Raw genomic sequence first — 26,435 nt, 5'->3', positions numbered from 1 at the left:
GGATGAATACGAGAGCGGATGAATAGTTCAACCGGAGCCGTGACAGCTCATTTCCCGTATTGTCTCCACATTTAGCTCGGTTAGCCCCGATCGACGTCACCAGCTAAACTATATGCGGAAATAAGGCTCGTATCCGTCAGCTGAAGGCGGAATTAGCACGAGATTCGTGTTGTTGCAGGGTAGATGTTTGCGTCTGGATGTTGAGCATGAGATCAATAGGACAAGATAAGAGTCTCTGCTTATGGGAGAATATACAATTGGTCATATGATTGGCTCTCGAGTAAGCTTTTTTGCTCTCTTATTTAGCCCTTCAGCTGTGTTTAAGGCTTTGGTCTAGACACGGGAGCTAAACAAGGCTTTTTTAATCCCCGAAAACGAAAGCACTGCGTCACGTCACAATAGAAGACCGAGCGAAACAAAAAGGCTACTGGATTATAACAAGGGAGATGTTTTTTTCTTTCTTGTGTTTCCTTCTATTTTACCTTCATTAGAATGATTTCTCTATAAAATATCACGTCCCCCTCATCGCCGACCTGCCTAGGTAGCTTTATCCAATGACATCTCCGCCATCGACTCAATAACAGCCTTCTCATCGGTCTGCTCTTTGGCGTTGAGTAAAACCCCATGAATGGCATCTACGAGTTTTTTAACGTGCAGTTCCTCCTTCGAAAGCTTCTCTATGAACTCTGTCACAGACCCCTTCTCGGTTGCAAAGGTAACGACCTTCCTTTGCCTGCTTAAATGACAAACCAATATATCTATTTTTCGGAGATATCTCTCTAGCCTCCAGACTGCTATTTCGTACTTCTCAATGAGATACTCGTACGAGATTGGGCCTTCCAGTTTGGCCGGGCAGGTGATGTCCTCAAGCTTCATAGACATCTCGGCATCTGGGTAGTCTATGTGGAAGGACGCTAGCTTTCTGACTCCGGGGTCATTGTCCTGGTCCCCGTCATGGCCCATGATGGCGTTGATGGTATCCATCATGTTGATGTAGTCTTCTTCTTTCATGATGACGGAAGGATCTGTTGATGTATAGGTAGGTACTGGTGGTGGTGGAAGGGTCTGCTGATGAATGCTCGATATGAGTGGTGAGGATATGTGAACTTTCATGCCGATGAAGAGAAGGCTTTTATACTTGAATTAGTGGAAGCAAACAGGCGGGAGTTTATCATTGATTTATGTCAAGTCAACATTGTGCGTTACTATTCAATATGAACATACCTTTCGTTCTCAATTAGGAGAGCTTGTGGGTGATATGTTCCCCCAGAACAAAGAGATTCAGCCATGGATTTTAGTGGACAGGCTCTGAAGCAATAGAGTACAGCTAGCTGTTTCGGAGGTACCGTACGAACAAAATACAGAATGGAGCCTTGAAGAGGTCTGTGATCTGGTCATGCCCCGGAACTGGTTTATTCTGATCGACCCTGACGTTTTCTTGCGCAATCAAGTTTTCTACTACAACTCGCATACATCAACAACATAATCCTCTTTGACCACGGCAAGCACATATCACCATCATTGCATCCAGAACCAAAGTTACGCCTTCAACTTTGACATCTCTATCCCCAATGATAGCCGCCCACTGCCTCGTCTCCAACTCCATCATATGGACCTTCTTCACTTTGCCCGTCACGTCCCCAACAATGGGATCACGAACCTCCTCAAACGCAAAGTATCGAAAATCTGGAGAGATATTTGTCTTGGGCTTCGCAAGAACTCTTGGAACAACGAAACGCCCAACCCTGGCCGTTTCGACATCGGCGGTCCAGACGTGCGCAGTGTACCGCGCCCAACATTTATGAGCACCTAGCACTGACAGTACAATGATGACGCGTTTTCCGTCCGAGCACATGACGAACGACTAAAAGTGTGTAGTCGTATCCGAGGCTTTTGGGCTTTTTAAGAAGATATTTGGAAGATGAAACTGGACAGTTCGAGAGAAAGATCAGCCACAAAAGGCGGCTGAAGTCGTGAAACAACTTAATTGCTTTGGTCTCATTTGGATCCTTTTCCGAACTCAGAAACACTCAAGCTGATATTAATTGACTGCGGCCATAAGATTGGGTGAGATGGTGAGAAGCTAATGTGCTCTTTGTTATATTCGAAGCCTCCTCTATGGGATAACTAAGCTAGAAGACCGAGAGAATGAGGAGACATGCACCCAGCACCCGCCACAAGGAACTCAAAGAAACAAAAGAGGGATTCATCAAGATTCATAGAGCACACATAAAGTTTGACTTTTTTCTCAAAGGTGTTTTTTTATGGTCAGGCAATGGCGGGTTTATGACTGACATTTTGTGGCCACCTCTTTGATGAACGACAACATGAGCCCAAAATAGTCGCTGTTTGTAGTCTCAGTAGGAGACAAAGGCCACATGCGAAAATGATGATATTATTTTTCTGTTTAACTTTTGAAAAACGGATAAAATCCTTATTGCTGGATCTTGGTGAGGTGCCTGGGCCGTATAGGGCACAATGGTAGGCCAGATATCCAGTTTTGGTTTCTCTCTCGCACCCATCCCTTGCGTTTCCTCCACCACTGAGGCCATTTTATTATTGGATCGTATACGAGCATTATCCATAACATCCAAAATGGTGATAATGCGGATCGGCGCGCACAGACTTGAGCGATCGAGGTGACAAATGCGCCATTTCCTCTTGACACATTCCAGCCTCATAGGGCAGACGTTAGACACGAAAAGACGTAATTTGTGGCTGTGCTAAGCTACCGTAACAAAATGACTTTTAGTAACTAGCCCGTGTCTAACACTGTCAGTATCTGGGGAAGAGAGACGACTCATCTGACTCGACAAGTAGTGAGACCCTGCATAAGGAGAGAGAACCCGATCCGAGACGACAACCCTCAAGCAGGAAGGAGACCAATCTTGGCCCTCCCTGGCCAGGCTTAAGCCACAATACTCCACTCCGAGGGACTTCAATTCTCGAACGTAACCCTGAATATCTCCCGTCAAGCCGCCGGCCCCCACGCCATGCATCTGAGACAAGAGCCCGAAACACAGACTAGGATCGCAGACCGCCGGACAAAAGAATTTCACGTGGACATATTACGTGACGTTCTAGGCCAATGCTACTGCTTCCATGAGCCCGGATGGTGAAACAGTGGTTTGCCTGTTGGTCTGCGCATATCCTCGGTGGTAGATGCAATACGGGTCGGCAAAGACATTTGGCTGCATTGCATGAATTCTACAGATTTGATTAATAATCGAAATGGCATTTTGAGTCGGCTGATGGCTGCCGCCGGGAAAGACTTGCTGCATTTGAGACGTACGTCATTCTCCCCGCTTTCCGCTTTGATGGTGCAATATCCCACCTCGTATTTTCTATGGTAATATCTTAGATGATCTTTCGGATACAACCGGTCTAGGAGAAAAGAGAGAGTGCCAAGTTATATTACTCCCATCGCATGCCTTGGAAACGGCAATCTCTGTACGCTTTGGGGTGTGTTTGAGATGACGTGGAGTGCAAGGGAGAAGCTATTCCAACCTTGTTGTCAATTATACGATGTCAAACTATTTCTCCATGGGGTATTGCACGTGCGTGATCCATTTGTGTCTTTGGACTATGCATATCAATTTGTGCCTTCTTACAACGCTGAACCCGTGCTACCTGAACTATCGACAAGAATACCCCCAAGGAACTTCTACCCTTCTTTGTACAGTAACAAGAAAAGTCCCTGCTTGGGGAAGTGCCGAAGAATATGCAAGTCATGCATATCCCTGGTATGAATCGAACCACCCCAGCTGTTCATATTCCGTAGAAAGACAAAGAAAATCAAATGGTTACAGGCCAACCACACAGCCGACGAATTAGCTCACCCAAACACCTTAAGAATGACCCTGGATGGGTCGAGGAGCGTATAGCTCCTCCAGATACCTCTCCTCATCCTCACTAAGCTCCTTACCCACAGCAGCCAGAGCTTCCTCTATACGCTGGACAGTACTGAAGCCAATAATGGGAGCCGTGACTCTCTTGTTCAACCAAGCCAGGGCAACATGACTCATTGGCCAGTTTCTCTTGACGGCAATCTCTTCCACTCTTGAGACGATCTTGTCTGTGTTACTGTCATCCGCTTCGTATATGGAACCGTTTCTACTGTTGGATGCACGTATTGATACAGACTGTTGGCTTGGCCTGCGTGCCAGTCTTCCAGATGCAAGAGGGGCCCACTGACCCATCAGAATGGTTATCATGAAGGAAGTGGGAGGTGACTCACGGGAATAAGACCAACACCTGTATCGTTGCAGTACCGAATCATCTCTCGCTCTTCTTCGCGGTAGATGAGGTTATAGTGGTTTTGCATCGAGACAAACTTGGTCCACCCTTTGGCATGGGCTAAATTCTGCATGGCTGCGAATTGATACGTCCACATGGAGCTTGCTCCGAGATACCGCACCATGCCTGCTTTGACTAGATCGTTCAGTGCACTCATGGTCTCAGCTATGGGCACAGTGGGATCAAAGCGGTGGATCTGGAAGATGTCGATGTAGTGTGTTCCAAGACGCTCAAGTGAGGCTTCAACAGCGTTGAAGATTGCTGCCCGTGATAAGCCTGAAACTGGTCAGTCAAACACTCCAAGGTTTGTCGTGATACATACCCCACTGATTAACGTAGTCTTTGCTCTTATCTGCGAGCTCATGATGCATCGTGACTCCTGAGCCAGGGTCAAAGTTTTCCGAGTCGCATACAACCCGATAGCACTTGGTCATAAGGATGACCTTGCTACGTGGGATGTTGTATTTCCTCAATGCCTTGGCAATGACCTTTTCAGACTCTCCATTGGAGTAGACATTGGCCGTATCCCACTATCACCAGTCAGCAAACACCCAACAAGCAAAAGACCCAATTTACCGTGTTGATCCCACGGTCGTACGCTGCCTTGAGTATAGGCATTGCCTATCAAACACACCCTCCATCAGCCACTTGAATCCTTTCCAACACCACGGACCCGGGTAAAACTCACATCTTCCTCGTTGAGCACCCAAGGAAGCCAACGAGAGTTTCCAATGTGCAACCCTCCAAGGATGGGATTGGACACCCTGAGCCCACAGTTGCCGAGATGACGATAGTCCACCCTGGTGCGCGAGATGGAGTCTCGCAGAGACTGGGGGATTCTCAGAAGCTTGTCGACGGATGTTTTGGACATGGTTGCATTGAGAAATAAACTGAGGCAAGGAGAAAGAATCTCTGACGGAAGGAGAGGTAATACTCTCGACTTGAATGGCTGGGTGAGGTAGACAAACTCGGCTGCTCACCCTTTAAAAGTGCCGATCATCTTTACCGCGGCAATTGCTTCCAAGGTATCCGTCTGTCTTGCCGCTCAGTACCCGCATCACAGAGTTTTTTCTTCTCTCTCATCACAGTTGGGCCCTCACGATTGACTTGCGGTGTATTTCCTCATTGTGATAGTTTCCTCCTTTCTCTCCAAAATAAACACGCCCTCACAGGCGTTGTCCCATTGGTCCACTTTCGAGTTGGCTGCGTGTCTCAAACTGACTGCCCCCGGCAGATCGTTGAATGTTCAATAGAGGGTCTCGAGCCGAGTTGGACTCTGACCAATCGAAAGACACGCTGCCTCGTATAGTTGCCAGATTGGGACAGTATTCGAAGTTTTCAGCCTTTTCTTGGCAAAATCAGCCATTTGCGCAAAGGGGGAGTCGACGTTGGTCAGGTAGCTCATGAACAGCCACCGCATTCCAGCGCGGTCTAGAATAAACTTGGAACAACTGGAGGGTCAAGGTCGTGATATTACCTATTATTGAAGCATCCCTGGTGATCATCAGGGCGGTTTTGCAGATCTTGTAGTCTCCTTGTTCAGCTGTGCCAAGCAAGACTAGTGGAGAGAAGTAAAAGCAGGCTTGAGAAAGGAATTGAAGGGACCGCATTGTAAATAAACTATGCTCAGCTCGCCATGGTTCGTCATGCCACAACAACATGACCTCTACACGCATCCCACGCTTTGCCCTCTTTCAGCGGTCAACACGTCGTCAACGCTGCAGGCCAAGCCACTAGGTACGGATGGACGGGACGGGGCGACGGGAGGGCTTGAACGTACGATGTCTTAGCTAAATAGCGCGTCCTCTTCTTGCTTCCTGGCCACTTAAACAACCCCCCGAAGGCGTTATTTGTCCTTCCGCAAGGGTTTAGCTGCAGGGAGGACAGCCTGCTGTCAACTTGTCTCTGAGCATTGACTCGGGAAATAACCTCAAGTGTGGGGAGATCACCGCAAGGGGGTCATGTCACAGTCCAGCCACATCTGGGCTGCCGATCACCTTCTATACATAGACGTTTCTACAGCTCAACAGATGTGGATGCAGATGTTTGTCTGGACTTTTGAGAGATTGGACCCATAGAGGCTTGCGGACCCAATGAAGTTCTCGTGGGGGTTCGTGTTACACCCGAATCGAGGTTCTGATGTTGGTCTCATCTGTCATGTTGTTGACTCGTCACTTGTCACGATCTCGTATGTATTCTAGAATTAGAGTAACCGGGGGATTCCGGTAACTGGGGATCCAGTAATCTCAGTCAAAGCACACCCAGTTTGGTCAAGTATCAGCCATATTCCGTCACACGGTCCACTGCATGCATTCCCGTCTGGGCAGGGTGATCTAAAACACGCGGTATTTGATGCAGTCGTCTGTATGCGGTTGTTGAATTCCCGATATGCCTTCAGCTGGAAGTAGGGGAGCCGTGAGGGTCATGATGGTCCCCGAGAAGCCCACTGCGCAATCAAAGAGTGGAATCGGTGAACCATTCAGAGGTGCGATCTGCATATGCATTGCTTGATTTGTTGAGTCTTTCAGCTGGAGATGCTGCTGGTCTTCATGTAGGTAGTTAGAAGTACGTTTGACAGAGATATGTTGCATATAAGTATTCCAATGCTACCCTACTAGGTAGATCCCTACTTCTGAGATCAATAGCACCTACCTTGGTTACAGTCGAGGTGGAGTAATTTGATCTGAAAGAAGACGACCTTGTACGACGAGTTCGCTACATTATATATTCTTTCTACCTTATACCGGGCCCAGACCAGACGACACGTTTCCGTCTTTGTTCTCCACGGTATGTTCTAGTCCTTTGAGGCTGTGGCTATGACAACTAACTGATTTGTCAATCAGATGCATCAGTTCCGAGAGAATGATGCCGTGAAGGCGTACCCTAGTGGTGGAATTGAAAAGTTTGGAGACATTCGCGCCACCGTACAGCCTGTCTCGAGTGGTTCCAGTGACACTTCCTCCTCGGATGACTCTCAGCAACTGCAACATGCAGTCGAGTACTGGAAGGACATTTTGGCCGATGGAAAATTTGTTTCCTACCCTTCACCACCAGCTTCAACCCAGCAACGGAGTTCGTTGTCTGGGTTGGCACCTCATGCAGTTGAGCAACTGCAGCTGCCTCTTCCCAAACACTCCAAGGTCCCCCCTGCCACTCTCATGCGAGCAGCATGGGCTCTCGTCGCTGGCCGAATGACAGACTCAGAGTCTATTGTATTTGGTACCAACGTCCTCGATGAGCCCATCCTCTCAGCCGTGCCCTTTCGCGCACACATTCACGGCCACACTGTCTCGAGTTTCATCGAGTCAGTACAGAAGCAGGAAGAAGAGGTGATGGCCTCGCCTCATCAACTGACTCTTCTGTTTTCCGGCATGGAACAGGCCTCTACTCTGTTCCAAACTCTTCTCTTGATACCAAGCGACGAAGAGTACTCCAACAGCCCTCAAGACAGCGGCTGTCGAACCCCAGAACCTTGCGGATTTGGCCTTGTTCTTGAGATTGCACACACTCAAGACAGGGCATCTCTCAAAGTGACGGCTCGTTACCGTTCTGATACCCTTCAAGCTTTTGAGGTCAAGAGGTTGTTGCACAGGTTTGCATCTGTCATGGCACAACTCGACACCGTAAAGCCCGACCAGAGTGTCGATGAGATCGACTTCATGACAGAGCAAGACTTTCAAGACATTTGGGCCTGGAACTCCAAGGCACCAGCTGCCATCAATGGCTTCATCCACGACATTGTCAAGGAAAAGGCCTTGATCCAGCCTTCTTCCACCGCCGTCTATGCTTGGGACGGCGAGTTCACCTACGCCGAGATTGACAGGCATTCTAATCGTTTGGCTGTGACACTCATCACTGGCTACGGTGTTCAGCCAGGCACACCCATTGCTCTGTGCTTTGAAAAGTCCAAGTGGATGGCTGTCTCGATGCTAGGTGTCCTCAAAGCTGGAGCGTATTTTGTCATGCTCGACGCTGCTTCTGCACCCGAACAGCGGTTACGGACCATGGTCGAACAAGTCCAGGCCAGGTTGGTTATCAGCTCTCCTCTGAACCAGGCCTTGAGCTCTCGTATCTGTGCCGCCGTGGTTACTCTTGACTCTCAAACTCTTCGAGAGTGTAAGTACAACGACGATGAGATCGACAGACTTTTGCATCAACAACTTCTCACATCTTCTTCCAACGCACTTGCTCATGTGATATTCACATCCGGCAGCACAGGCACCCCTAAGGCCATCCCGACTACGCACCAGAGCATCCGCTCAGCCCTCCACCACCAAGTGGCAGCCATCCACCTCAACACCAAATCACGAGTATACGACTTTTCATCGTATAGCTTCGACGCCGCCATTTTCAACATATGGGCCACCTTTTACGCTGGAGGATGTCTCTGCGTGCCAAGCGAGGCGGACCGCAAGGATGATCTTGTTGGTAGCTTTCAAAGACTCGGTGCCAACCACGTGATCATGACGCCGTCTGCTGCTCAGCTGCTTGCGTCAGCACCAGAAAAGGTTCCTCAACTGGAGACCATCATGCTTGTTGGAGAGCGTCTCACCATCCAAGATGTGTTACCCTGGTGGAATCGTGTTTGTCTCATCAACTCGTATGGACCTTGCGAGTGTACTCCCCTCGGCACATCCAACTTGAACCCGTCCAGTCCCACCGACCTTCTCGACATTGGAGTGGGACTGGGCCAGGTCACTTGGATTGTTGACCCAGATGATCACAACCGTCTTGTTCCTCCTGGTTTGATCGGTGAGCTTGTTCTCGAAGGTCCATCCGTGAGCCAGGGTTACCTCAACGACCCGGAGAGAACGGCGGCTGCTTTTGTCAAAGACCCTGCCTGGCTGGTTGAGAGAGGCCGTCACGGAAAAGTCTACAAGACAGGAGACTTGGTCCAGTACTCCAACGAGCAAGGCCGACTGAAGTACATCGGCCGAAAGGATGCCCAAGTCAAGATCCGCGGACAACGTGTTGAGCTTGGAGAAGTCGAGCATCGAGTGCAGCAGTGCATGCCAGACGTGAGCCAGGTAGTTGTTGAGATGATCACCCCCAAGAGCGGGAACAACCTTTCGAGTGCCATGCTTGCGGCGTTTCTGGTTCCCTCTCGAGGCAGTGGAAAGGAGGTTTCTGAACCTCGTATGGCGCAGTCCATACCTCAGATTTACGCTGTCTCGGAGGAGGTACAATCTGCCTTGAGTAAGGCATTGCCAAGTTACATGGTGCCGAGCGTGTTCTTCTCAGTGCGAGATCTTCCCAAGGCCGCTTCTTCTGGGAAGCTGGACCGAAAGAAAATTCGAGAGATGGGTTCCTCGTTCTCGGTCAAGCAACTTGCCGACCTGCGAACGAACGCTCAAGGTCCCAAGCGACAGCCGAGGCCGTTTTCAGTGGAGTATAGTCTACAAGGCATCTGGGCCAGCGTGCTCAACATGGAACGTTCCGACATTGGATTGAATGACAGCTTCTTCCAACTGGGAGGTGATTCCATTTCTGCCATGAAGGTTGTTCGAGATGCTCGTGAGCAGCTGGAGGTGGAGTTGAGCGTCGCGGACATTCTGCAGCACCCACGATTGAGTGAGGCTGCCGCGATCGTCGCTCGAGGGACCAAATTATTCAAGTCGGACGAGGTTCCTGCTGCTTTTTCTTTGCTGCCTGGGAACAACGCGCGCGAAGCAATCGACCCGGCGTTGAAGAGTCACGGTGTCCAGTCTTTGTCTGTTGAGGATGCCTTCCCCTGCACGCCACTACAAGAGGGTCTCGTGTTCCTCTCCCTCAAGAGTCCCGGGGACTATATCATGCAGACGACTCTGGATCTCTCCACTTCTTCCTACTCGAACGCCCACAAGTTCCGTCAAGCATGGGAACACGTGGTGGCGGAGCATCCTGCCCTGCGAACTCGGTTTGTCCACAGCGACGGTGAGACTGGACTTGCTCAAGTTGTCCTTCGACCCGAGGCCTTCGCCTGGAACGAGGTCGCCAACTCGTCTTTGAACGAGTATCTTGAGACAGACCGACGACAGCCCATGAGTCTGGGTCAGGCCTTTGCTCGCTGTGCTCTTGTTCACGACAAGGGTGCCCCTCGCTGGTTCGTTTGGACGATGCACCATGCTCTGTACGATGGTTGGAGCATTCGACTGATCATGAACGCATTCCAGCGGGCCTACCGGTCTCTCGAAGCGGGTAGCAACTTAGTGACAGGAACGACAAACGCGTCGTACCCTGCCTTCATCAAGTACATCCTCAGCCAAAGCGTCTCTGCCGATGGTTCCATGGCAAAGTACTGGAAGAAGACGCTCTCCGACTGCGAAGCGGCTCAATTCCCGGCAGTTCCTCTCCACGTCCAGAATCAAGCGCCCGACCATGACAAGATCAACACTCTCTTTCAGGATCTGCCATCCATGACGAAGAAGCAAGGCATAAGTAATGCAACTCCCTCCACTCTCATCCGCGCTGCTTGGGCCCTTGTTGTGCGCAGTATGACGAACTCGGACGACGTGGTCTTTGGAGTCACTGTCTCTGGAAGAAGTGCCCCTGTTGCCGCCATCGATGAAGTACCTGGCCCTACCATGGCCACCGTTCCTTTCCGATCGATCCTGGCAAAGAACATGCTTGTTGGAGACTATCTGCGATCTGTTCAGCAGCAGGCCATCGACATGATTCCCTTTGAGCAGATAGGCTTGCCACGGATTGCCAAGCTGTCAGCTGACTGCGAACATGCCTGTCGCTTCCAGACACTACTGGTAGTACAGCCAGAGGAGACGGCCGACATTCTGTCCGAGTTTGACGACGAGCACGGAGGTCCTGAGAGATGGTTCAACAACACCTACGCTCTCTTACTCGAAGTCCAACTTGGCGATAAAAAGGCAAATAGCAGTGGCGCCGTCAAAGCTCGCTTCGATTCGAGGATCATCCAGGCAAACACTGTCAAGAGCCTCTTGGAACGTTTGATCTTCGTCATTGATCAGCTCAGCGGTGCTGACAACATGGCTAGAGTTCTGTCCGACATCGATGTTGTCACGCCAGTCGATCTTGAGCAGATCTGGCAGTGGAACAAGACCGTCCCTGCGACCATTGACCGCAACGTCCACGACATGATCCTAGAGCGCGCTCTGTCTCAGCCAGACAGGCCAGTTGTGCTTGCTTGGGATGGCGAGCTTACGTACGGAGAGCTTACTCGCCTGTCGTCGACGCTGGCTAGACGGCTCATCGACCAGTACGGAGTCCGACCTGGAGATATCGTTGGTCTTTGCTTCGAAAAGTCGAAATGGACATCTGTGGCCATCCTGGCTGTGCTTCAAGCCGGAGCTGGATTCGCCATGCTGGACCCTTTCCTCCCTGAGACGCGTCTCCAGACCATCGTTGATCAGGTCAATGCTCTTGTGGTGGTGTCCTCGCCGAAGCAGAGAGATTTGAGTCTGCAGCTGGGTTGCGATCAAGTCCTGCACCTGGCTTCCGATTTGTTCAGCGAGCCCGAGACGGCCTTGGTCAACGTCAAGACTGATCCTTCGTCACCCGTCTACATCATCTTCACGTCCGGAAGCACAGGAACCCCGAAGGGCTCAATCATCAGCCACCGCAGCCTTGCATCTTCGCTTGTCCACCAACGAGAAGGCTGTGGATTCAGTCAGTCGTCAAGAGTGTATGACTTCTCCTCTTACGGCTTCGACGCCCCGCTCTTCCTGGCCTTTCAGACGTTCTCTGCGGGCGGCTGCCTCTGCGTACCTAGTGACGAGGACCGCAAGAGCCGTCTTGCCGAAAGCCTGCGAGAGCTCAAGGCCACCTTTGCGCTCATCCCACCTTCGGCTTCTCAGCTCGTGTCGCCAGAGCAGGTGCCGGATCTCAAGACTCTCATAGTGGGAGGAGAGGCTTCAACAGTCAAGGACCTTGAGCGATGGTCTTCGGCCGATCTCATGCTCATCAATGCCTACGGACCTTGTGAGTGTACAGCGGTCAGCATGATCAACCCTACCCACACATCCAACATGAGCGTCAGAAAGGCCCTTGCTATTGGAAAAGGACTCGGCCAGGTGACGTGGGTGGTTGATCCTCAAGATCACAGTCGTCTCGTCTCTCCCGGTGCTGTCGGAGAGCTCTTGCTTGAGGGTCCTTATATCGGTCAAGGATACTTGAACAACGAGGAAAAGACCAGGGAAGCCTATGTTAAAGACCCTGCTTGGCTGTTACAGGGCACAGGAAAAGTGCCTGGTCGACGTGGCAGGCTCTACAAGACGGGCGACCTAGTCCAGTACTCTGAGGATGGAGACGGCAGCTTGATGTTTGTTGGTCGCAAGGCAGATGACGCTCAAGTCAAGATCCGAGGTCAGAGAGCCGAGCTTGGAGAGATTGAGCTGCGTGTTCAACAGGCTCTGAAGTATGACAAGACTGTTCAAGAAGTCGTTGTCGATGTTATCGTCCCTCATGGCGAAGGGTCGCGTCCCATGCTCGTCGCGTTCCTCAAGACGACAGATGTCAAGGACACTTCTGCAACTCCGGATCTCTATCGCGTCTCTTCTGCCTTTGAAGATGAGCTCGCACAGTCTCTCCCAAGCTACATGATTCCCGAGGCCTTCTTCAAGCTCGCCGGCATCCCCCAAACTGCCACCGGAAAACTGCACAGAATGAGACTCCGTGCCATGGGAGCGTCCTACTCTCTTCGACAGTTGGCTGATCTTCGAACCGAGGCTACTCAAGGCCCCAAGCCGCAGCCAACTTCTGAGCTTGAGGCTGAGATGCAGCAGATCTGGGCCCGCGTTCTTTCTTTTGAGCCCGAACGCATTGGCCTTGATGATAGCTTCTTCCGGCTTGGCGGCGACTCTATCGCGGCTATGAAGGCTGTGGGAGAAGCTACCAAGGCTTCCATCAGAGTCACTGTTGCCGATTTCTTCGAGCATCGTACGCTTCGAAACATCTGCAGTCACAGCTATTACTGCTCCGAGATGGCTGCCGAGTCTCTGTCTATTGCTGTTGAGTCGTTCTCTCTTCTCGCCCCAGACAGCATTGAGACTCGAGAGAAGCTCGTTCAAGGTCTAGCTGCCCAGCTCAGAACCACTACATCCAGGATCCAAGACGCCTATCCCTGCACTCCTCTCCAAGAAGGACTCGTTTCCCTGGCTTCCAAGAGAACGGGAGACTACATCATGCAGCAGGTGTTGGAGCTATCACCAGACATGCTCAACAACATCGACACCTTCAAGGACGCCTGGCAAAAAGCTGTTCACGCTGTGCCCGTCTTGCGCACGCGAATTGTCCAGCACGAAAAGCTTGGTCTTCTTCAAGTCCTTCTCAATCATCAAGATGAAGGCATTGAATGGACCGAAGCTATGGGTCTCGACTGGTACCTCAAGTCTGACAGACAGAAGCCCATGGGCCTTGGTCAGCCTCTTGCACGATATGCTCTGGTCAGAGATAGGACTGGAAGACCCAAGTGGTTTGTTTGGACCGTTCATCACGCTCTCTACGATGGCCTGTCGCTTCCCATGATCCTCGAAGAAGTCGATCGCACCATGCAGGGCCAGTCTGTAGAACAGGCACGTCCTCAGGCTCAGGCCTTCATCAAGTACATCCAGCAGCATGACTCGAATGAGCTAAAGTCATACTGGCAGGCCACGCTTGGGGACAGCGGGGAGTGTGTGTCCTACCCCAGCCTTCCTTCAGGTCTTGAGCGGCCAATCATGTCTAACAACCTCATCGAGCACCAAATCCCACGTGCTTGGGTGTCTTCATCGAGCAACGAGACAACCGTATCGACGATGCTACGAGCGGCCTGGGGTCTTGTGACAAGTCAAATGACGGGCTCCGATGATGTTGTTTTCGGTGCCACTGTGTCTGGACGCAATGCCCCTGTGGTCGGTGTCGAGTCAATGGCCTTCCCGACTATCGCAACGGTGCCATTGAGGCTGAAGCTTAATCGCAAGGATCAACGCGTTGTTGACTATCTCGACCAAGTTCAACGACAAGCCACCGAGATGATTCCTTACGAGCAAGCTGGTCTGCAGCGAATCGCACAGCTTGTATCCCCTGGTGCTCGACAAGCATGTGCCTTCCAGACTCTCCTTGTTGTCCAGCCCAAGTCCAAGACTGAGAGCACCAAGACATCCCAACTTGGTGAATGGACGACTCCTGACCAAACCGAGTGGTTCACCACGTATCCTCTAACAATCGAGGCTACCGTGTCACTCAGCCAGATTGACGTTGACGCCCGCTTTGACTCTCGTGTCGTTGAACCTTGGATGGTCAAGGGCTTGCTCGAGAGACTTGACTTTGTCATGCAGCAGCTTGGTCAAGCAGGGCCGGACATCAACATGTCAGATATTGGCATCATGACACCTGGGGGCCTGCAGCAGATCTGGAAGTGGAACGAGAAGGTTCCCGACCCTGTGGACAGGTCAATCCATTCAGTTATCGAGGAACAGGCACGACTACGACCAGAAGCTGCCGCCATTTGCGCCTGGGATGGCAATCTCACTTATGCTGAGCTCAACAGCTTTTCTAGCCGTCTGGCCTTCTACTTGATCGCACTGACTGGGGGAAAGAGTCTGAAGGAGACGTTTGTGCCACTATGCTTCGACAAGTCCATGTGGACTCCTGTTGCCATGCTGGGAGTACTGAAGACAGGCGCAGGCTTTGTCCTCCTCGATTCAGCACTCCCAGAGCAACGTCTGAGACACATTGTGGAAAAGGTCGGCGCAGGCCAGCTGATGCTCTCATCCGACTCTTGCTCTTCCTTGAGCGGTCGCATCTCCCAGGGAGTTGTCACCATCAACTCGGACTTCTTCAAGTTGGCAGCCCAAACCATCGCACGTCTCCCTGTTGCTTCCGCCGACTCAGCTGCCTATGTCATATTTACTTCTGGCAGCACGGGAACCCCAAAGGGCGTTGTCATCACGCATCGAAACCTCGCCTCAGCTCTGCCCTACCATGTCAAGCGCCTAGGATATACTCCCGACTCTCGAGTCTACGAGTTTGCATCCTACAGCTTCGGAGCGTCGCTCAACAACATGTTTACAGCCTTGACGACGGGTTCTTGTCTGTGTATCCCCAGTGACCACGAGAGGAGGAGTCAATTAGACCGTAGCTTGGTCTCGATGAATGCTACGCATGTCCTTCTCACTCCTTCAGTGGCCGAGTCTCTTGCTCCTCGAAGCGTTTCTGGTCTCAAGTCCATCATTTTTGGAGGTGAAGCGGTTCGAAGCCAGGATGTTGGACCTTGGTGGGAGGCTGGAATCAAGGTGTGCACTGCTTATGGCTCCAGCGAGTGCACAACCATCAGCACCATCAACGACACTGCCTCGACTCCCGATGAAGCTACTCGCATTGGTTGGGGTGTAGGACTTGTTCCTTGGGTCGTGGATCCTTCTGATCATGAGAAGCTTCTCCCGCCGGGATGCATTGGAGAGCTGCTGTTGGAAGGCCCTGCTGTTGGACGTGGATACCTCTCAGACCCTGAGAAGACGGCCGAGGTGTTTATACAGAGTCCTTCTTGGCTGACTCGGGGCATCCCTGCTGCCAACAATGACAACCACTCGCAGAAAGGTAGGTCCGGTCGACTGTACAAGACAGGCGATCTTGTCCGCTACAACGAGGATGGAAGTCTATCCTTCTTCGGCCGCAAAGACTCTCAAGTCAAGATTCGCGGTCAGCGAGTCGAACTAGGCGAGGTTGAGCACAGAGTCAAGGAGCGTGTGTCGGAAGCCGCTCAAGTTGTCGTCGAGGCCATCATTCCGACTGGAAGCGATAGTGCGCACCAAACACTGGCTGCATTCCTTGTTATGAAGGAAGAGACCGAGAGACCAGCGAGTGACGACGACAAGCCAACGATTATCCCCATCTCGGCCGGGGTGGAAGACATGCTCAGCCAGAATCTCCCCGTTTACATGGTTCCTACCGTTTTCTTCTCTATGAAGAAGCTTCCTATGACAGCGACTGGCAAAATGAACCGCAGGGTTCTTCGCCAGATTGGCAGTTCCTTCTCGGCAAAGCAGTTCGCCGCAGCCAGAAAGACACGGGAGCAAGGGACGCCGTCTCAAGAACAACCATCGACAAACGCGCAACGAGAGCTTCAACAAATCTGGTCCAGGATCCTCGACCTGCCAACTGACCTCATTGGTCTTGACGATGGCTTCTTCAGCCTTGGAGGCGACTCTGTTTCTGCGATGAAGGTCGTCGGCGAGGCTCGAAAGGCTGGTATTGAGTTGGCTGTTGCCGACATTTTTACCCATCGCACACTGAGACTGATTGCCGACAACTCCAAGTCGATCAAGCGTGAGGGTGACCAGACTGTCGCGAACATTATCCCTCCTTTCTCTCTTATCGGGAACGAAGTCGACATTGAGGCTCTCCGTCAGAACATCTCGACGCAATGCGACATCGATACTTCAAAGGTTCAAGACGCCTACCCTTGCACGCCACTTCAAGAGGGTCTCATCTCACTTGCTTCGAAGCGACCCGGAGACTACGTCATGCAAGCCGTGCTTGAGTTGTCTTCTGAAGTGTCCATCACCAAGTTCCAGGCGGCTTGGGAAGAGACCACCAAGACCATTGACGTGCTTCGTACAAGGATTGTTCACTGCCAAGGCTACGAAAAGCTTGGCCTCTTGCAGGTCATCTTGGACAGTTCGGTCAACTGGATCAACGCAACCGGACTCGAGTCGTACCTACAGGCCGATCGCAAGCAGGTCATGGGCTTGAACGATCCTCTTGCCAGGTATGCTCTCGTTTACGATGGACAGACAGACAGGCCAAGATGGTTCGTCTGGACGGTGCATCACGCTATCTACGATGGATGGTCGCTGCCTTTGGTCTTGGACACGGTCGCGAAAGCCTACCAGGGCGAGACAAACGCCGGCTCCCAATCTTTGACTGGTGCATCTGGCTTCCAACCATTCATCAAGTATCTCGAGGAGCAACAACGAAACCCTGAAGGAGTCAAGAAGACCGAAGACTATTGGAAGCGATACTTTGACTCTTGCGAAGCCACTCAATTCCCAACCCTTCCTTCGCCCAGCTACGAGCCCACTTCCAACAAGACGACTCTTTATCGAATGAAGGTCAACTCTCCTTCATCCTCGACGTCTCTGAACCTCACTCCATCGACGATCATTCGAGCAGCTTGGGCCTTGGTTGTCGGACAAATGACAAACACATCCGACGTCGTCTTTGGCACGACCGTCTCTGGGCGAAACGCGCCTGTTCAAACCATTGAGATGATGCCGGCTCCGACTCTGGCTACCGTCCCACTGCGCGTCAAGTGGACTTCCGGACAGGCCATCTTGGGGTACCTGGAGACGGTGCAGCGTGAGGCCACCGAGATGATAGCCTTTGAACAGACTGGTCTGCATCGCATCGCCAAGATGTCGTCCGATGCTCGACAGGCTTGCCAGTTCCAAACCCTTCTCGTCATCCAATCGCAGGGCCACGACGAGGATGAAAGCACTGGGAGCCTCGTACAAAATGAGCTGGGTTCCTCTCCATTTGGCGAGTGGGTGAACCAGGACCAAAACGAATGGTTCAACCCGTACGCGCTCATGATTGAGGCCCAGCCTGGGTCCCAAGGCGACAGCTTCACTCTCACTGCCAACTATGATGAGAAGACGATCCAAGAGTGGATTGTTTTGAAGCTTCTCAAGCGACTTGAGCTGGTGATCCAAGCGTTCATGGCCGAGTCTTACGGACAGGGTCAGATGGTCTCCAAGACCATTGATGAACTTGGAGGCTCGATCATGACCGAAGATGACCTGGAGCAGATCTGGACATGGAATCAATCCACCCCAGAAGCGGTCGATAAGTACGTTCATGAAATGGTCGAAGAAAGAGTCCGCGAACAACCCAATGCTCCCGCCGTCCACGCTTGGGACGGTAGACTCACCTACAAGGAGCTCGATCAACTTGCAGAGAAGATGGCTGCCCAGCTTCTCAGCAGTATCGACACGGGAGCTCGACTGTCAAGTCCCAGGGTGATTCCGCTCTGCTTCACCAAGTCCATGTGGACTTCGGTCGCTATGTATGGTGTTTTGAAGGCTGGAGGTGCCTTTGTTCTGCTCGATCCGATGGTCCCAGAGCAGAGGCTTAAGACCATTGTGGAACAGGTTGGAGCTGACGTTGTTCTCTCATCCGAGTCCGAGGCAGATTTGGCCAAGAGACTCTGCCCTCACGTCATCCAAGTCGGACTAAGCCTGTCTACCGGCCCATCTCCCACTACCCAACGACTCAAGGGAAGCCAGCGACACTTGTCCCCTCATGCCCCCATGTTTGCCGTCTTCACGTCCGGAAGTACCGGCGTTCCCAAGGGTGTGCTGCTCTCGCACAGGAACTTTGCTTCAGAGATCAAACACCACTCTCACCTTCTCGGCTTCCACAAGAACTCACGAGTCTTTGACTTTGCCTCTCACGCCTTTGACGCTGCCGTTCATAACGTGTTCGCAACCTTTGCGAATGGAGCCTGTCTCTGTGTTCCATCTGAAAAGGATCGCAAGAACAACATTGGCGGAGTCATGGCGTCTATGAGGGTCACGGTCGCCGACTTGACGCCTACGGTCGCACGTCTGTTGGACCCGACCACTCTGCCTGACATTGAGACCATGATTCTCGCTGGAGAGGCAGTGTCTGCTGAAGATGCTGCCAGATGGTGGAGAGACTCGACTCGAGTCGTCAACGGCTATGGTCCTTCTGAATGCACCGTCATGAGCACCATCAATGCCTACCCGACTAGCCCAGAAGATGCTTCAAGCATTGGTCTAGGTGCAGGACACACCACTTGGGTCGTCGACCCTAACAACCACAACATCCTCGTTGCACCTGGATGCATCGGCGAGCTTCTTCTCGAGGGTCCTCTCGTTGGTCAAGGATACCTCAATGACCCCGCCAAGACGGCTGCTTCCTTCATCGAAGATCCTACCTGGCTACTCAAGGGATCTTCCACCCGTCCCGGGCGCCGAGGACGATTGTACAAGTCTGGTGATCTGGTCAAGTACAGAGAAGACGGCAGGTTCTGGTTCATGGGTCGAAAAGACTCACAGGTCAAGATCCGTGGTCAACGAATTGAGCTTGAGGAAGTTGAGCGCCAGGTCCAGGCTTCGTGGTCTGGCGATGACATTTCGCAGATCGCGGCTGAAGTCATCAAGCCTCAAGGACAAGGATCGAAGCCAATGCTAGCTGCATTCATTGTGTCCAAGGATCACCAGTTGAGCGATGACGGTCCACCTGAGAAGGCTGTTAAGCCTGTTCCAGTTGATCCAGAGATTGAAGCGAGACTGGCCGAACGTCTACCTGCGGCCATGGTTCCATCAGTCTTTTTCTTCTACATGCGCAGTCATCTACCTCAGACGGCAACTGGCAAGACTCATCGGAAACTCTTGCGGGAAATTGGATCTTCGTTCTCTTTCCAGCATCTGGCTGAAGTTGCCAACCAAGTCCAAGATGATGAGAATGAGACCAAGGCTCGACGTCCGCCAACAACACCACTTGAGTGCCAGATGCAAGCAATCTGGGTTCGCATTTTGGGCATCAGCCCTGACCGTATCAGTTTAGACGACAGCTTTATCCGTCTTGGAGGTGATTCGATCGCTGCGATGAAGGTTGTTGGGGAGGCGCGGAAGCACGGTAGTCTTGACATCACCGTGGCTGATCTTCTCCGTCGCCCAAAGCTCTGCGACATCATTGCCACCATGACCAAAAACAAGGCTACCGGAGCTAGCAGAAGGCTTCCTCGGGACGACGACGAACCGATCCCCCACACCAAGTACGCAGGACCTGTCGATCAATCATACGCTCAAGGTCGTCTCTGGTTCCTCGACCGCTTGTACCCAGGTCTCACTTGGTGTTTGATGCCGTTCACTGCTCGATTCCGAGGTATTCTTCGTCTCGATGCGCTACACATTGCACTCCAGGCCGTTGAAAACCGGCATGAGGCTCTTCGCACTACCTTTATGTCTCGGGACAACGTGGATCTGCAAGAGATCCATCCTTTCATCCCTCGAGAGCTCAAATTGGTTGAGCTTCCAAGGGGAGCCAAGGGTGAAGAGAGTCTTCAACGCGCTCTGTTCAAGGAACGCACCACACCTCTTGATCTATCCACGGAGACGGGCTGGAGAGTCACTGTCTATCGCCTGGGGCCAGAAGAAGAAAACCACCACGTCCTATCTATCCTCATGCACCACATTATTTCCGACGGCTGGTCTCTCAACGTTCTCCGTCGAGAGCTCGACATATTCTACGCTGCTGCCGTCAATAGCCTCGATCCGCTGAGCCAGATCGATCCCCTCCCCATTCAGTACCGTGACTACGCCTCTTGGCAGAAGCAACGCTTCCATCAAGACGAGTACCAGCGCCAGCTTGATTACTGGGTCTCTCAGCTTCAAACCAGTCGTCCAGCTGAGTTCCTCTGCGACAAGCCCAGACCTGATACTCTGTCTGGAGGCGCGGGTGTCCACGAGTTCACCATCGCGAACACAATGTACGATCGCCTACAGAAGTTCTGCGCTGAAGCTGAAGTTACACCTTTTGTCGTGTTGTTGGCAGCCTTTAGAGCAACCCATTTCCGTCTCACAGGTGTGGACGACGCAACCATCGGCACAGCAAACGCCAACAGAGACCGATGGGAAGTCAAAGAACTCATCGGTTTCTTTGTCAACCTTCAGTGCCTTCGGATCAAGATGGAACAAGGTGTCTCCTTTGAAGATCTCGTGCAGCAGGTTCAAGAGACGGCAGCCGCGTCATTCGACAACCAGCATGTGCCCTTCGAGAAGATTGTCTCTCAACTCAACACCCCAAGAGACTTGTCGCGTCATCCACTTGTGCAAGTCATTTTTGCGCTTCACTCTCGAGGAACGTCGGGACCTGTCAAGTTGGGCGACGATCTTGAGTCGGAGATGCTAGATCCCATCCCGACTTCGCAATTTGACTTGGAGTTCCACGTCTTTGACGATGGAGACTGTTTGACCGCCAACGTCGTCTACTCTCAAGATCTCTTCGAGACGGAAACCATCAACTCTATGGTGTCTGTCTTTAACAACCTTCTTGACCGAGCGCTGAGCGAGCCCAAAACGGCCATCTCGTCGCTGCCATTGCTCACAGAGGACGGGCGCCTCAAGCTTGAGACTTGGGGCCTCACCAAGATTGACAGGACCAACTACCCTCGCGACTCAAGCATCGTCGATCTATTCAAGGAACAGGTTTCTCGTCACCCCAACCGTGTGGCTGTCAAGGGCAACTCGTCGTCCCAGCTCACCTACGCCGAGCTCGATCGCAAATCTGACACCCTCGCCCGCTGGCTCCTCAAACAACAGCCGGAATTTGCTCCCGAGTCAATGATCGGAGTCATGGCTCATCGATCTTGCGAGGAGATTATCGCCCTCTTTGGCATTCTCAAGGCCAACATGGCTCATCTGCCTCTGAACCACAACACACCGACTGGTCGCGTCGAGACGATCCTTTCGGCCATCCAGGGCCCAAAGCGACTCCTTCTTCTTGGACAAGATGTCGCGCCTCCCGCTGTCAACTTGGACAATATTGAGATGGTTCGCATCGCCGACACTCTTGAGGAAGAAGCACCACGCTCTTGGTGGAAGCGAGCGGTCGTTCAGGCTTTGCCAAGGCCAAAGCCAACAAGCCTTGCCTACGTCCTCTTCACGTCTGGCTCTACCGGCAAACCCAAGGGCGTCATGGTTGAACATCGCGGTGTATCCCGACTCTGCAGGGACAACAACATCATCCGTCACCTGCCATCATCTGGAGGATTTGGTCACTTCCTCAACATTTCTTTCGACGGTTCTTCCCTAGAGGTCTACTTTGCCATTCTCAACGGCCTCACTCTTGTCTGCGTCGACGAAATCACCATCCTCGACGCTATCGCTTTACAGGGCGTCTTTGAGCGAGAGAACGTCAGAGCAGTCCTGTTCACGCCTGCGCTTCTGAAGCAGATCCTCCGCGTAAACCCTACCACACTCGGAACGCTGGACTTGCTCTGTGTTGGAGGAGATCGCCTTGACCCTGCTGATTGTGTCAAGGCGTACAAGCATACTGCTCAAGGCGCCAAGGTTCTCAACCTCTACGGCCCAACTGAGAACTCGGTTGTCAGTACCGTGTTCTGCTATGAAGGACAGGACGAGGGCTTTGCTACTGGAACAGCCCCCATTGGTGAGCCTATCAGCAACTCGGGTGCTCTGGTCATGGACTCTCAGCAGCGTCTTGTACCGCTCGGAGTCATAGGAGAGATTGTTGTCACAGGAGATGGAGTGGCTAGAGGATACACTGATCCCTCGAGAGATGTTGATCGCTTCATCAGGTTAGATGGAGGCAAGGGAGAGCGAGCATACCGAACTGGGGACTACGCTCGCTGGAGACCAGTGGATGGTAAGATCGAGTTCATGGGACGTATGGACGTGCAAGTCAAAATACGAGGCCATCGCGTGGAACTTGGTGAGATTGAACACGCCATCCGTGGACATGAAGCTGTCCACGATGTCGTTGTCCTGGCATATCGGGATGAGAAGGATGGTGGTGAGCCTCGGCTGGTGGGCTTTGTCACTCTGCATGATACTTCGAAGGAGGATGTAGAAGTGAAGGAAGTCGAGCACAAGGATGGAGAAGGGGAGACGAAGCAGCATGTCCACCAAGAGCTGGAAGCGAGACTACGTGCCAACCTTCCCACCTACATGATCCCCCAGACCATCACCATTCTCGAACGGATGCCTCTCAACGCCAGTGGCAAGGTCGACCGAGTTGCCTTGTCGCTCACCATCACCCCCAAGACAAAGGCTCGCGCAGCCGGGGTAGCCCTTCGGAAACCAACCACGGATATGGAAGTCGCCCTGCGAAAGATCTGGGCCCAAGTTTTGGACCTCGACCCCGAGACCATCGGCCTGGATGACAACTTTTTCGACATTGGTGGTCACTCTATCCTGGCAATGAGAGCAGTCAGCGAGGCGAGAAAGGTCGACATCGAGTTGACTGTCGCGGATATCTTCCGGAGCAAGTGTCTTGAGGCCTTGGCTCGACGACAGGAGGAGATTGTTGGTGGGCCAAATACGGAGGAGGAAGAGGAAGTCGAGCTTATCGACTCAAACACCAAGGCTGCTCTTCTCAAGGACCTCGACTCGCTCAAGGCAACCATTCATTCTACTCAAGTGGAGGACATGTTGCCTCTCACGAGCATGCAAGAACACTACGTCACGACCGGAGTCGCCTCTGGAGAATACGCCCACTACTTCTACCTTGATCTCGGAGCCAACCCCGACGTCTCTCGCATTGAGAAGGCCTGCCGTCTGACACTCGCGAAGATCCCCATTCTCAGAGCCAGCTTCATGCGTCTCCTTGGACAGCATTGGCAGGTCATCCCTCGCGATGTGCCAGCTCGTTTACAGACGGTCAATACCATCCATGTCAATGGAGACTTGGATCGAGCTGCCGACGATTTCTGTCTGCGCAACTGGGACAACATCTCTGCAGCCGAGCCCCCAGCCTTGTTCACCCTCCTCAAACACCGAACTCAAGGCACGCGACTCGTTATCCGTCTTTCTCACGCCCAATACGATGGTGTCTGCTTCCCTCCCATCGTTCGGGCCATTATCGAGGGATACACCACTGGAGACGTGACGCCTCTTCCCAGCTTCACCAAGTTTCTCTCTGGTGCGGCTCGTCAGCGACCGCAGTCCCTTGAGTATTGGAGCCGCTTGCTTCGAGGATCATCTCTGACCACTATTCTACCGAGACTGAGGCTTTCCAACTCGAGTCGCGCTCTCACACCACCTCGACCCATCGCAGCTGAGTTAGACGTTGCCTTGCCCCAGCGTCTCCCAAGCTCCATCACTCCAGCCATCGTCGCGAGCGCGGCTTGGTCAATTCTCCTGTCTCAAATCTCAGGCAAGCAAGACGTTGTCTTTGGCCACGTTGTCGCCGGTCGCAACTCGAGCATCTCTCGAATCGACGAGATTGTCGGGCCCTGTCTCAACCTCGTACCCGTCCGAGCCACTCTCACCGAGTCCCTCACAGCGACCGAGCTCCTCCAATCCCTTCAAACTCAATTCTTCACCATGGGAAGCGCGGACTCCGTGGGCTTCAAAGACATCATGCACGAATCAAGCAACTGGCCATCAAACTCCGACTTTGAGTCGGTGCTACACCACGCCAACGTCGACGAACATCCCGAGTTTGACTTTGACGGCATAAAGATGAAGCTTCACTTCTTCACCAACCCGCGGCTGATCGTTTCGCGGTTGGCGTTAGCTTCGTACCCGACCAAGGGAGGCGAATGTCTGCAGTTCCGACTCACGGCTAGTACGGACAAGTTGAGTGATGTTCAGGCTAAGATGTTGCTTGACGCGCTTTGCAAGATTATTCGTGGATTTGGGGAGAGTGCGAATGTTCCTGTTTTGTCATGGATTGGCCAAGTCGGTCTCAGACTGTAAGCGCAGAAACATGATAGTTGGGGTTTGCTAGGTGGTCTTTCTTTTTCGTTTGATTGCTCATGGAATTAGCTTTACTACTTCGACACTTGGAGCTCTTATTTTACCGTTCTTACTGCTAGACATACAGTTCATTTACTCTCATGGACTATTCTTCTTTTCCCTTGTGAAGAGTGGTATCGCGGTCGTGAAACAGTTGTTCTCCTCGCTCACCTACCCTGTAGTGAGATGCTGACTAATCACAACGCCAAGTGCCAGATCGCGCTGGCTTAGCTCTCGTCGTCAATCAAGCAGCGCCATCTTCATCCGAAAACTCATCGACTTTTTTTTGTCATGCATCTGTGATCTCATTCACGTGGTCGCGATGGCTGCTCAAAGCAGCTTCGTTTTCGGGGCGACGGCCGATCGCGATGCGACTTTCGACGGCCAGCATGACGGCCATCATGACGACAACAACGACCGTGATGCGACAAGTCGAGGAGGCGTCGGAACACCACTGAACGACGCCCATCGGGCAGGCAAGCAAGCCGCGCCCAGGTGTCAATCTTCCTCACGGATAGAGACTCTCCCTCCTGAGCTGAGATTACGACTCCTCTTGTCTATACCAGATCTACAAACTCTCCGCTCCCTCGTCCACGCTTCTCCAACGCTACATGCCCAGTACCGGCATAGCCGAGATAGAATTCTTGGAGCCTTTATAGGCCGCGAACTCGATGGGTTTCTTATCGATGCTTACGCCACTCACATGTCTCGGCCACAGGAGTTGGGTTCACCGCGGACTAACGAGAAGATCGCCGAGTTTACGGATACCTACGGCAATTGGCTGTCTGCCCCAGAATCATGTCCAGACTTGAACTCGATAGAACCCGAAAGGCTTCGTTGCATGGCGGCATTCTACTTATCGGTCGCGCAGCCCTTGGCTCATCGATACTGTGAATGGGCACTTGGAAAGTTTATACTGGCTATCTTGGACTTTGTAGCCCAGACAAACCCCAGAACAACAGCAGAAGCCCTTGGTATTAATGACTTGACCCCCCAACGAAGCGAGCTGATTCGCGTTTTCCGTGCAATCTATCGGTACGAAACGTATTACAACCTCTTCGGGTGCAACGAGAGCAAACGTGAAGGTGCGCCGTTTACCGAGGACTGGACGAACCACCTATTGCTGTATCGTTTGGAGCCTTGGGAGGCTGAGGCAGTGGCATGCATTCACGCTTTCGTCTCTGATAAATATGAAGAAATCCTAGATCGGTTGAAGGACAACCTGAGCCCTCCAAATATCAGGTTCACGTTGGAGAACGGAGTTTACCGCTACAACGAACCCTTTCGTCTCCTAGCTGAGGTTAACGGTAGGCACTGACCTAAACCCTGAGATTAATCTCGAGGTGAGCAGCTGCTAATTCGAGAGATTAGACTATTTGGAGGGCATGCTCTCGCGCGGACTACGTACAGTAGTACAGCTATTGGCGACACATGACGACGAGGAGCTGATTGTCAAGGTGCGGCACTGTCTTCGTCCCAGTAGACACCGGGACGGCACTCTACAGGGCGCCCTGAGCGAAGACGCCCAAAGCAGCAGAAGATACGAATTGGATGTCCCTCCAGACCCTAGGGACGAGATGGCGAGGAATAGGAGTTGCATGAAATTCACTGGTGATGCTGTGCCACCGACCGGTCCGCCATTAGGATGGCTGCAACTCTGGGGTGGGGGATATGCTAATATTTACGGAGAGTATATTCCAA

General features: G+C 52.3%; 3 protein-coding genes across 3 annotated transcripts; 1 reads left to right on the top strand and 2 right to left on the bottom strand.

Annotated features, from left to right (window-relative positions):
* Nucleotides 1-537: 537 nt before the first annotated feature.
* NECHADRAFT_83152 (uncharacterized protein) lies at nucleotides 538-1,011 on the bottom strand (the record flags this gene model as incomplete). The annotated part of the gene is made up of 2 exons (XM_003044392.1): nucleotides 538-733; nucleotides 806-1,011. The coding sequence occupies 2 exons, from the start codon at nucleotides 1,009-1,011 to the stop codon at nucleotides 538-540; spliced, it is 402 nt and encodes a 133-aa protein (XP_003044438.1).
* Nucleotides 1,012-3,848: 2,837 nt separating this feature from the next.
* Nucleotides 3,849-5,167, bottom strand: NECHADRAFT_45914 (uncharacterized protein; the record flags this gene model as incomplete). Its single annotated transcript, XM_003044391.1, has 5 exons — nucleotides 3,849-4,190; nucleotides 4,238-4,572; nucleotides 4,619-4,826; nucleotides 4,873-4,917; nucleotides 4,985-5,167. 5 exons carry the CDS (start codon nucleotides 5,165-5,167, stop codon nucleotides 3,849-3,851), a joined length of 1,113 nt encoding a protein of 370 aa, XP_003044437.1.
* Nucleotides 5,168-6,723: 1,556 nt separating this feature from the next.
* On the top strand, nucleotides 6,724-24,862 carry NhNPS5 (uncharacterized protein; the record flags this gene model as incomplete). Its single annotated transcript, XM_003044508.1, has 6 exons — nucleotides 6,724-6,781; nucleotides 6,825-6,847; nucleotides 6,919-6,952; nucleotides 7,055-7,083; nucleotides 7,140-24,691; nucleotides 24,823-24,862. The coding sequence occupies 6 exons, from the start codon at nucleotides 6,724-6,726 to the stop codon at nucleotides 24,860-24,862; spliced, it is 17,736 nt and encodes a 5,911-aa protein (XP_003044554.1).
* Between the last annotated feature and the right edge of the window lie 1,573 nt (nucleotides 24,863-26,435).

The sequence above is a fragment of the Fusarium vanettenii genome (genome assembly GCF_000151355.1).
Source record: "Fusarium vanettenii 77-13-4 chromosome 7 genomic scaffold NECHAsca_22_chr7_11_0, whole genome shotgun sequence".
Taxonomy (NCBI): Eukaryota; Fungi; Ascomycota; class Sordariomycetes; order Hypocreales; family Nectriaceae; genus Fusarium; species Fusarium vanettenii.
The sequence above is the reverse complement of the archived record's forward strand: the minus strand, read 5'-3'. Positions and strand labels throughout refer to the sequence as shown.